Source organism: Austrofundulus limnaeus, unplaced genomic scaffold, assembly GCF_001266775.1.
Source record: "Austrofundulus limnaeus strain Quisiro unplaced genomic scaffold, Austrofundulus_limnaeus-1.0 Scaffold15, whole genome shotgun sequence".
In the NCBI taxonomy this organism is placed as follows: Eukaryota; Metazoa; Chordata; class Actinopteri; order Cyprinodontiformes; family Rivulidae; genus Austrofundulus; species Austrofundulus limnaeus.
The window spans coordinates 2102837-2115052 of record NW_013952417.1 but is presented as its reverse complement, the minus strand read 5'-3'; the positions used below and the strand labels follow the sequence as shown (position 1 = coordinate 2115052).

The window sequence follows — 12216 nt, the reverse complement described above, 5'->3', positions numbered from 1 at the left end:
CCCCCCCCCATAATCAAGTGTGAATGAACATGTAAACTTAGCCAGGTATTAACAGAACTTGGGCTTCCTTCCACACACAGCGGTTCAGAGCTACTGTGCGAATCCTGGCTGGCGTGACAGAAGTAAAAAGCAAGCAGCTTGAGTGAAGAGAACCCAAACCAGACAGACAAGAACGCACAGAACCATGGGGCTGTATGCAGCAAGAGGGGGGGAAAAAGGAGCATTAATAGACACCACATGTCTGCATATTCTGGAGTCTCCATAGCATAAATTTTATTGCCCAACGCACAAAATAGGCCGTCTATAAGACGACGTGTAACGTGGTCCGAGACAGCTACCATGTAAAAAGTGGGCTGTTATGCGTGAGAGTCATGGCCTTATCTGTCACACTGGAGGGGTTTTAAAAGGGGAAAACAGGGGTAGCAGCTGTTTGCTTCACCTGTMCTGTTCTGTACACGGCTCCCCATCAAACCAGAGGTTAGCGCTCTGCTAAGGCCCGCACCTTCACGCGCGTTCTTCCACAGCGACGGCAGATGCAACCCTCCCATCTAACGTGATGACATTCACAAGACCGCAGGCCCTCTGTTTATCACACATGTACAATTATATGGTGATCCGTTTGTATAAGCACACCGGTTACATTGGAGGAAATGTCCATGAGGCCTTCAGCCAGCCTGCGCTCAGCAGCTAGATTTGTAAGCAGGATGGACCAACAAGGAGAAAAGCATTGTGTTCTACTTGTATTGGACCATTGTTGTGTAGGATAAACGACATGATTTTTGTTCATTTCTTTTTAAGTGCCTATTTGTCAGGAGCTGGAACTTTTTCTCTGACTTCACTGTGCTTGCAAGTCTTCCGGTATAAGAACTGTGACGCCACGAATATGTGATTGAATTGTATTTAACTGTTTGCACATGTGTTCCCTTGTTTAAAGAGGGGAAAAGTTACTTCGGCGCTGCTTAAGCCGTGGATTATCTGTCTGCGTCCTCTGCCTCTTTAGCATCAACACGAATTCACCCACTCAAGAGTTCTATCGCACATTCGCAGAGCTCCCTGAGAGAGAGCGGACCTTAGGGAAGCCCGAGCAGGGGAGGGCNGGTGGGGGGGACCTCGACAGAGCCGAGCGGGGTTCTAGCTGCGCCCATAGGCATGGCCCTCTCACTCTCTGGCAAACACTTTGTTAGGCACACAACACTAATCCTCCTTGTGTCTTTATTGCCCTCTGTGCAGAGGAGCAGGCCAGGGCTGTTGGGGGTGTTGGGGGGCACCGCTGCAAGGCCCGGTGTGAGCAGGGTTCCTGTTTGAAGATGGGCCACACTGTACAGCATTAGGACATCTAATAGAAGCAAGCTGAGAGCAAAACAAGCTGATGCTGAGACAGAGAGGGAGAAGAAAGAGGGAAAAAAGGAGAGTCCTTAAATATAAGCCCCCCTCTTCTCTACATCCTCCTCCTCTTTCTTGGGGGGGTGCAGAGGGGGGCATAATTTGAGGATAGGCAGATTACTGCAACCAGAAATGACTGAGGGGCAATTCTGGCCCATGTTGTTACACATACTCAATAAGCTAAACAACACATTAATGTGCTGCCTTAATTTATAAAACAGCCTCTGTGGTTGAAAACCATTTGTCATGGACTGGATTTGCAGGAATCTCATTTTGGATATTCTGAAGCATTTAACACAAACTGTTTAATGAATGTTGAAACGTTTCTTATAAATTGTTGATCCTAAAACTTTAGATAAATTGTGAAAAATGAAAAAAAAAACTGTATTCACACAAAATTCAACTTTTGCACATTTCTTTTTCTCATCAGTTTCCAAAAGTGCTGTACCAAGTGATCTTTCCACAGCGGTCCCCACTCAGCTGGCGCCATCGTGTGTCCGAACGGAGCAGCTGAGCGCAGAAAGCAGGTGCAGCAAACTCAATGTCACCTTTTTCCCCTCCAGCTCCTCCAGCTCTCCCAGCTGTCACCTGAGCGCTTGGCAGCATAAGGTGATGGCATCAAGATGCAATCAAGATTATATGCTTGTCACTCATTCGGTGCTCTCGGAGGCCTGCAGTGTGTGAAACAGACACGAGATAAAGCCTGCGCCCAGATGGGAAGATAAACTGCTTCTAAATATTCATCACTTTTCCAACTGCAGAAATGTGACCCATTAGATCACTGACAGGGGAAATTGGTTGGAAAAGTGCTGCACAAAAAGAGCTGAAGTGAAGTAATGTGAAGTATAAACAAATAAAAAAATCATCTGAAATGTTTTAATCTCTGCCTGTAGAAGCTAATTCTCACATTGAATTTTTGTAGCTTTCTTCTTGGCTAAGAATCTCAAAACAGGGAATATCTCAATTAAACAGAGCCTCTTCTTGCAACTACATCCACATTATTTTCATGTTTACACAATTTTTATCATATGCAATAATAACAGGATTACTTTGCGACAAACAGTAATTTGAGGAATTCCCTCACTTCGGTTTGAGGATTTTCTTTTTGCTCTGCCTGTTTTATATTAAAGGAACGCTTCTGCATTCTTGTCTCCCCCCAGGTTTGAACCCAGAAACCCTTCAGGTTTTCTAACAGACCTCTGTGAGGAACCAGATAAAAAGGAGAGGAAAAAAAGGATGATGATGCAGGCAAGAATGAGCAAAAAAATAATTATAATAGTGTCATTTCCTCAAATATCCACTGATGAGGGTGTTTTTACTGTGCAGTCAAGTCAATTTTTTATTCAAGAAAAAACATTACTTAAATAAATTGCACTTTGTGTAACAGTTTACATATAAAACTGACACCGTTTATTAAAAGTCTGCATAAACTGTTGTTTTGAGCAAAACGTTTTCAAGTTTTTTTTCATGTAACTGTTTTGATATTTGAAGGCTTTACTGGGGAAAAAAGGGATTGTTGCCAATCATCCCATTTACAGCATTCATGTTTATTTCCAAGCCTTGTTTTCAGTCACAAAGACATGAACCTTGAGATGAGAAAACCCTGTGCAAACGTTTTCATTCACCAGACTCTTTCCTTCTTGTGTCTTATTCTWAAGTCACTTTTGAAATGTTTTCCCAGTCCAATCGTGCTCTTGATGATAACACACTGAACAGAATTAGTAATTGTACATAAGTGAATTAATGTATGGAAATTTGCTCAAGTTCCTTCTTCAGGTCTGGTTCAGTTGATCCTCAGCTGCATGTGTTGGTAATCACAGCTGCTTCTTGAATTCACTCACAGGCACGCAACAAACAACCTGCTGGCAGCAACCCCGGCGCTTTCGTCTAATCCGTCGTTTCACTGGGTTCTAGTTTGTTATGAGAATATGACAATGAATCTCAGCAGCAGAATACACAGAGGCACATAAGGCKGTGCGCCTGCACACTTCAGACATAAAGTCTGGGATTTACACTGGAACATGGGCCCCTAACTCTCTCAGGAGACTAGTGCAGAAGTTTTCTTAAACTTTTGAAATCTTAAAAATACTTTGTGATGTTTAGGCCTCATTTAAATCTACTTTGATTAATTTGATCAAGTGGTGAAGTGGAGTAATTCCATTCAGCAAATTAAAAAAACAACAACCTTTCACTTCCCTCACCCAAACATTTTATCTTCTAAGTCAAAATAATATTTGACTGCAAGGCAGTCAGTCATAGGAATAAAGACATGAAAAAAATACTAATAACAAACAATAAACAATGAAAAAACCGTAAAGGTAATTGTTTTCTTCTTCAAATTCTTCACTAAATATTTGATCAATAGCTCCCTCTGCTGGAAAACGTAGTAAATTACATACATTGGCTCTAAAATGTGGAATATTCGTAAATACACGCAAACGAAATAAATCATCGACTTAAAAATAAAACGTGGAGCTATAAAAGTAGTTTAGCATTCAAAGTTTAATTCTCTTGTTACATGATCATTAACTAATGCATACATTTACTTTCTAATTAATATTATCAACAGTAAAACTATCACATATCTATTTTAAATACAAGGAGAAGAACATAAGTAAGCTATTTCCAGCTGTGCAATCTGGCCATCAAATAGAAGGGTTGCAGTTATAAATAAAAGGTGAATTAAACATATTTATTTACTCTCATGAACCAATGCAGTTATTTTATTGATGATTGTTTTAAAGTTCAAATATCTTTCGTTCAAATATTGGTAATAAAAATAATTTATTTCAACAACGTACGAATAGGCAGTCTATTTGACTTACGAAGTTAAAAGTTTGAATATAAAATACTGTTAATAAAAAGGGGGATAAAAACACGCGGTCTGGCAACCCTTCGTTCCCTTTGCTAGCATGAGCAGGTCTTCCTTTGGCCACTAGAAGTTACTGCGTGCGTTTGTATTTCTGCAGAAAAGTAACTGTAAAGTTACGCATCATGGCAGGAAAGAGAGCGATAGTGATCCTGTCTAAAGGTGCAGAGGAGATGGAAACAGTTATCCCTGTGGATATTATGCGCAGAGCCGGGGTTTGTACTTGACAAGATGCTGAATGCTAACAGTTAGCAACATAGCGTGCTAGCTTTATTTACGATTTCAGACGCTTGACCGGCAGCAGTATCACGATTTCAAAGTTTGTGATTTAAGTTTTTTCAAAAAGTCATTAATAACAGTAATATATAATAGTGTCTGTTATAAAAAAGGATATTGTGCGCCTGAAAATCTGTATTTGCAGAGAGTTTGRGACATAATGAATGCTAACAACATTGTTGTGTTTAGCTAACGACCCTTTAGCATTTATTGAATCGGTAATGTTTTATCTGCAGTTTGCTCGTTGTGTCTCATAACCTTTACAGTGAGTTCAGTCTGATGCCAAGTTTAAATGTCAAAGTCCAACCTCATTTAACCTCAACACTCTACTTTCAAAATAAAAGTCTTAACCACCGTGTTCAGTGCACCAAGGATGCGATAGAGTGCTGTGAACCTGCACTGGTGTTCCAAACACACACACTCACTCTCTCTCTCTTTTATTTATTTGTTTGTTTGTTTGTTTGTTTGTTTGTAGATTGCAGTCACGGTTGCAGGTTTAACAGGAAAAGAGCCAGTCCAGTGCAGTAGAAATGTTGTCATCTGTCCTGATACAAGTTTAGAGGAAGCCAGCAAACTGGTGAGTCAGTTAAAATTTTACACACTGGTAATTATCTAAAAATCCCTCAGTGTTTTTGTGATATTCTTTGCCTAAGGTGTGCTGTCAGAACAGATTCAGTGTAACTTTTGGAACTGATTCTTTGAATATTTTGGAACAAGGGCTTACGTCTATCCAGCAAATGAATAATCAAAACCAAATCAGTGCCTTTATTTCTCTTTGCTCAGATAATCCTCATTTGGTTTGTCTCCCAAGGGTCCTTATGATGCTGTGGTTTTGCCAGGTGGAATGCCAGGTGCCCAGAATTTGGCAGAGGTGAGAAAACGCTGCTTTTATTTAACCCTGCTCCTCCGTGTTTGTATAATATAGTCAGTGTCACGGTGTGTTTTCATGTGGCGTCCGAATGAGTCACTGTGCATCTGTTTTTTATTCTCTTCCAGTCAGTTGCTGTAAAGGAGGTCCTGAAGGATCAAGATGGCAGAAAAGGCCTGATTGCAGCCATCTGTGCAGGTWCACCTTCTGAAAACAAACTAACCATAATTATACACAACCATCCTCCAATAGATTTGTTTCTCTGTTGGAGTTAAATATGATGTGACCTCAAACATGACTGTCATGCTTTATTTTTTTTGTGGAATTTTACTTGTGGTGTGGAAATATTTTGACAAGAACATGTGTAAGTCACTCAAACAAAACTAGCTTTTTGTCAGGCCAGGGGACAAACACCCAAATTTCAACAAGCTTTTGAGATGAGAATTAGAAAAATWTTGTAAACAACTTTGCCCCTGAAGAACGTCCATTTTATTTAACAGCTTTTATAAGTAGAGGAAGGAAGGACAAAGAAAAGACATTTTGAATTGGGACATGGGACCTATGCAGCTAATTAGATTGTTGAAGGCTGACCCAGAAATGAGTGAAATCCTCATAGGAATTTACTCTTAAATGGAACCACCAAAGGGAGGCCTATGCAAAACCCATTATACTGTCATAACACGGAAGTTGCTGTTCTGATAAACTAAAATCTTAATTGCAAATAATGAAATTGCCTTCATATTTATTTATTTATTTATTTATTTATTTATTTATTTATTTATTTATTTATTTTAGGGTTACAACAATACATGTACCCGTATAGAACCGTTCAATACACACTCGTATCGAACAATACAGATTTAAAAAAATTTTTTTTATCAGCTTGTCTTTGGAAAATGCTCTGAAATGAAGGATCAGTGGATCTGTGTTCGACTACTCCACCTAGGCTGCATTGTCGAGTGCAGATCCACTGAGCAACTTGCTGTTTCAGCAACATTTAATTTAAAAACTGTACTTTTGAGGTTAAACAAATGTTCATAATTAATTTCGATAAATTCAAGTTAAAAAGGTCATGTACATTTCTCCTTTTTGTATCGAAAAAAAATATTGAACCGTGAGACTAAAATATTGAACTGAATCGAATCATGAATTTTCTGTATCGTTGCACCCCTAATACGTAACGTAACTAACATAACATAACATAACATAACAATTATCTTGTTTTCTCTGTTCATATTCCTCAGTGTTGGACAGTTTTGTCTCCCAGACTGCTCTCTGCAGAGTAGCTTGGCTTTAACTGGCAGTCTGTTGTTCTGCCAGGGGAGAGCATAATCTTGAAACTGCACGGGAATGCAGCCAAAGGAGCGTGATCAATAACTTTCTATTTATTAACAGTTTTTGGATGCACTCACACTAGTGCTAGGACATTATCAAAGTTAATGCAGCAGCAGTCTGTGTCCTCCGCGTCTCCCTTTGCTGCGTACACTTTGGAGAGGGACTGAAACTGAATACTGTGTGAGTGTATTCCTGGAAATAACACTAAGGTTGAGGACACCTTTAGGACACAAGTGTTATTAGATATTTTGTGCATGTGCCTTTCATTTATTATTAACACAAATCCATAATGTAAATCTGCTGCATTTGATGAAATGTAACATTTTTAAGGTGGTTTTGTGCAAACTTTAAAGTGAGTCATTCTAATATCATTTTTTTTTGTTGAAAACTAGAGATTACATAAGCAAAAGAACTTTTTTTTTTTTTGTGTTATCTAACAAAAAAGCTAAAAAACTAAATCTTAAACAGCTTTGCCCTTCTTCAGGTCCCACTGCTCTTTTGGCACATGGCATCGGCTACGGCAGCACAGTCACTACACATCCTGCCATGAAGGAGAAGATGATGGCTGGAGGTAAAAAAAAAAAAAAAACAACCTTTGAACCACTAACTGTTTTTAATACACTTATCTGTACTACTGTCAAGGAGCTGTAAGTACTTGTGAAAGGCAGCAGATGGTGCTGTTCAAGCTTTTTGTTTGCCTGTAGAGAATCATGCCACAGTGCCTTTGGACAACACTGCACTTTGAGGTGAAAGAGGATGCAGGGATTTGACAGAACATACTAGAGCAGAGTATTAAATAATCCTGGTTTGTGTTTTTTTTTGTGCTTGAACTACTCTGATGCCTGTAATGTGTTGCTGTTCGCTCACACATGTTGTCATTATCCTTATGCTCTTTGTCTTTTTTTAGACCACTATAAATATTCAGAGGCCCGAGTGCAGAAGGATGGCCATTACATCACCAGCCGTGGGCCAGGGACCAGCTTTGAGTTCGCCCTGACGATTGTAGAGGAACTCATGGGGGCTGAGGTTGCAGCTCAAGTCAAGGCTCCTCTTGTTATGAAAGACTGACTTGGTTCACTTGCAGTCCTTGCAAACGTCACTGCTCAGCGTAATGTTCTGGAATAACGGAGACAGCTGACTCAATGTGTGGCTTGAACTAAACATAAAAGTGACRAATCATTTTCTCTACAGGACACAAGTCTAACAACTTATCTTCTTTCATTACACTGGTAATAAGAAAATCAAAGGCCCTTTAATCATGAAAATGTGGTATGGAAAATTACTAAAYGTGCTTTCAAAATAAAACGTCTGGTTTCGTTTTGTTAGTCACATTATTTTGACGGCTTGTCCCACCTATCTTGGATTGCCAACTTTCAGGAAAAGAAAAAAAAAAGCAATGATTGGACAGAGAGGCGCAGAGACAGCTGTATTTTGATGTTTTGATAATTCTCAGCTGTGAGGCTCTGTCACTATGGGGAAGATCTTATCTGGAAACCACAACTAAACCATTAAACCCATTATTACTTGTAGGTAATTGCTAGTGTGTTATATTTAGCTATGTGGCTAATTTTAGCTAGCCTTTTTGAAATATGCTGTCACYTTTTTTAATAAGAATTTGTTCAATTAAAAGACAAAAAGTAACTTAAGCATCAAACTTCTTCGTAGCTTCAATTAAGTATATTTTTGTCCCAGCAAGGAAAAAAAAAACAATTCTTCACTAGTGATTAGATGAAATCACTTAATTTAGTTTATTATTTCTAAATTAATTTCCAATGGTTCCTAAAAACAAGTGTGTTCCTTATGAACTTTAAAAAGAAAGCATCTTCCTTATTTTAAGGCACAGTAACAGGTGACCTGTCATGATAGCATTGTAAGATGAACCCACTTGTCTTCATATGAATCCTAAAGGTCACTGTTTTGTTTTGACTTGTGGTTCTGCTCAAAAGCCTAATAATAGGCTAATGCAGAGTTGTGAAGTGACTAAGTACAAATACTTTGTTACTGTACTTAAGTAGAATTTTTGGTTATCTGTATACTTGAGTAATTATTTTTCAGTGTACTTTTTACTTTTACTCATTACATTTTTACACAATTATCTATACTTTCTTCTCATTACATTTTTTAAAAAGGTAAGAAGTAGAAAGTCGTCACTATTTTATTCTGAGTTATTACTTAAAAAAACTATCTTGATAAATTGTGTCTCCTGGACAGAGTGAATTTAATTGTKKTTGGATGAGAAGTATAAATATATACCATTCTGACACACTATTAGCTTGTACACAACCCATCACAGCTGCACGCCGTTAGAAAAAAAATTTTTTTTTTGGAGGAATCACCTCTCAATGAATGTCGTTTTGGAAAATCTAACTGCTCACTTTTACTTAGTACTTTTACTTTTAATACTTTAGATTTTGTGTCAGAAATTTACTTTTGATACTTAAGTACAAAAAATATCAAATACTTTAAGATTTTTACTCAAGTAATATTTTTAGGGAAGACTTTAACTTTTACCAAAGTATTTTTATGATAAGATACTTGTACATTTACTCAAGTATCACTTTGAGGTACTTTATACCAGTGGTTCCCAAACTTTTTATCTTCAGACCCACCAAATATTCATGGCAAAAAATTGTGACCCCAAATATTACTGGTCTGAGTACACAAACTTTGTTAATAACCCTAAAAACAAAGGCTACACAAATATAAATACTTATTTATACTTATTTTGTGTTTTTGTAATAATTATAGGGAAATATTACACCACCAAGTATTTCAACCCTTTAAATCGATTTCTGAAGTGCAGTGGTTCTCAAACTTTTCAGCTTTTTACTCACAAAATAACAGTAGCAGAGACCTGTGCCCACAACTATTTTTGGATGATAAACACATGTATCTGATCAACTTTTATTATTTATTATTCTACATTTATACATTTTAGGCAACTAAGGCAAAAATGTAATTAATTTAGAAAATATTATCAGGACCCCACCTTGATGTTTCAGGACCCCACTTTGGGTCCCGACCCCAACTTTGGGAACCACTGCTTTATACAGCACTGTATAATGTAACGTACAGACRGGGACGCGGGAAGAAGAATCCAAAAAGATTGACAGCTGGCCTGGCCAATGAGAAACCTCGTGTTGTCTGCAGTTGTGTTGTGATTGACGAATGACATCACCGGAAAGCCAGGGGGCGGGGCTTAGAATAAGGCGCATGGTCGCTGTGTCAGAGCAACAAAATCCAGTGGGTCGCTTCACCACAGTTGAGAAGGAAGAGGAGGATTTTACCAAAGGTAGGACAATTGGGTTAATAACTTCGAGTAGTGTACGGATTATTCAGAATCATAAGAACCAAACTGCACCTCCGAAATGCGTTCAATTGTGTTGATGTATTTGTTAAGCTTGCTATTTAACGTGATCGCAAGCAAACCATCACATWAAGCAACCTGCCTAAAATGCACAGCGTGTATCTGCTAAAATGATCCTGGGTGTATTAGCCGTGATTAGCTTGCTGAGTGCTGCGCCTGAAGTTTGCTGCAATCTTACRGCATTATAAATGGATTGACATCAGCGTCCAAAACAACTGGCCCTGGAGTGGAAGACAGGGGTTATCCCGYGGTAACGTTTGTCATTCATGCTCACGTTTCAGAGATACGCGTTCACACAGACTGAGCGCTCACACACAGAGCCAGTGGTTGCAGCGGAGCAGAGAGGAGAAGGCTCTGCAGATGTGAGACGACATGGAGACGTCAGTTCCAGAAGCTCTCCATCCTCCGCTGCAAAGAGCCGCAGTCAGACGGCCGCTGTCTGTGTGGTAATGCATTGCGGCAGAGAGAGGCCAGGTTAGACCTGACCAGAGGGGCTAAAATATAAAATCATAGCATTGCTATACAACCATARCCACTTCAAGAACCATGTTCCTGTTTGTAAATCTGCAGCAGTATTTTTGCTGTGATGACTTTGCTTTACCAGAGAGAAAGATCTGATCTTCTTCACTTTTGACACTTTCACACAGGAACAACCATATGCTCTCTCTCTCTTTTTTTCTAATCATTCACTTTACAGCGGCAGGAAATGCAAAGCAAGTTCCCCTCTGGTGGACTGCATGTTCAGTTGCTGAGAAACTGCCTCAGCAGCTGCAGCAGTCACACCATAAGATGCCCGGGTCATCCAAATCAGAGTGGCTTTTTTACCCACCGTTATCCTCCCAGAACAGCATCCTGCAAAACAAAGACCGGGGCAATGTTTCTTATTACGTTACAAGGGACTTATCACAGTTAACGTCACATCATATCAAAATCAGGAGGGTGCACCTGTGTATAATGATCACCTCTGGGTGCTGTTGGAAAAGTTACAGCTAGTTGAGTTTAGATGCTTTAGACAGGGCCGTGCCCGTCATGTCGTAACAGCATCACCATATTATGTTATCCAAGCTCAAGAACTGATCTTTGCCTCTCCCTGCAGGAGAAACAYGACTGCTTAAATATTGTTTTGACGACGACGTATAGCGCATAGTCTCATTAACGCTGTGCTTTTCCAGTTGGGTATTTCTGGAAACGTTAACATTTTGAGTCGTTCCGCATAACATGCTAGAATTATTCTGCTCGAGCAGCTGTACAGTAAAGAACTGGAGGCTTGACTCCCTATTTCTGGACGGGGCAGAAGACGTCCGGGTTGGGGGAAGGGTGAGGCTGAAGTCTCTGCCTGAGTCATTGGTTTAGCTAATGATGCAATTAGGCTGCTGCTTTTTTGCATCTCCTGATTAGATCCTTCGCTTGCATTGGCCTGCAGACAGTAAAGGCAGAAATTAGCTTGACTGAATACTGAATATTTTTCCAACAACGAGTTCCAATAACCCAAGCACACGGCTTTATCACATGTTTTTTTGTAATCGGCAACATACGCATGAATCTGGTTTTGGCACTCACTGTGGAATTTAGCTGATGTGTTTTGGTCWCTTCACACTTTCGTAACATTAAAAATTAAATACAAGCTGTGCTAAATTGGGTCAAATCTGTTATAACAATTTGTACATGTATAAGTCCTGGTTAAACTAAACGTGTACATGCTGTACCTGCTTCTTTTTGATTCTTGTCAAGATTGCACCGGAAGCTGAATGTGCAAGAAAAACTCAACAGGGTTGACATGATTGGGTTTGGAGCTATATAGTCAACTATATAGTTGCCAATTGATTTTGATGCTGCCACGGCTAATCAAATTTATCAATCAGAAAAAATGGCTTTAACTCAGTCAGTTCTAAAGGTACTGAGCTAAAATTTGGTATGGTAGTGGCTGAGAAGCATCCCTAACACATTCTCTGAATATGGACATCATTATACAAGATACTTGTTTAAAGGGATCCCTGATTAGTTGTAACATTAGGCTTTATTTGATAAACATTTATTTTAACTGTAAAATAAAGACTGTAAAAATACTGTAGGACCTCAGTGAAGAGAGGAGAATGTGTCGCGCTGAGCTAATACATG

The 12216-nt window shown here is 39.2% G+C and overlaps 2 protein-coding genes across 2 annotated transcripts in view; both read left to right on the top strand.

The window, feature by feature from the left end:
• The first annotated feature begins 4278 nt into the window (after window positions 1-4278).
• On the top strand, window positions 4279-8051 carry park7 (parkinson protein 7). Its single transcript, XM_014002846.1, has 6 exons — window positions 4279-4467; window positions 5004-5105; window positions 5340-5399; window positions 5525-5594; window positions 7216-7302; window positions 7639-8051. Exons 1-6 carry the CDS (start codon window positions 4378-4380, stop codon window positions 7797-7799), a joined length of 570 nt encoding a protein of 189 aa, XP_013858300.1. The 5' UTR covers window positions 4279-4377; the 3' UTR covers window positions 7800-8051.
• Window positions 8052-9933: 1882 nt separating this feature from the next.
• kcnab2a (potassium voltage-gated channel subfamily A regulatory beta subunit 2a) overlaps window positions 9934-12216 on the top strand; it is a gene marked incomplete at its 3' end in the record, with an annotated part of 85111 nt that continues 82828 nt past the window's right edge. Inside the window, 1 exon segment of the mRNA XM_014002845.1 lies at window positions 9934-10023. Coding sequence (XP_013858299.1) covers window positions 9945-10023 — 79 coding nt within the window.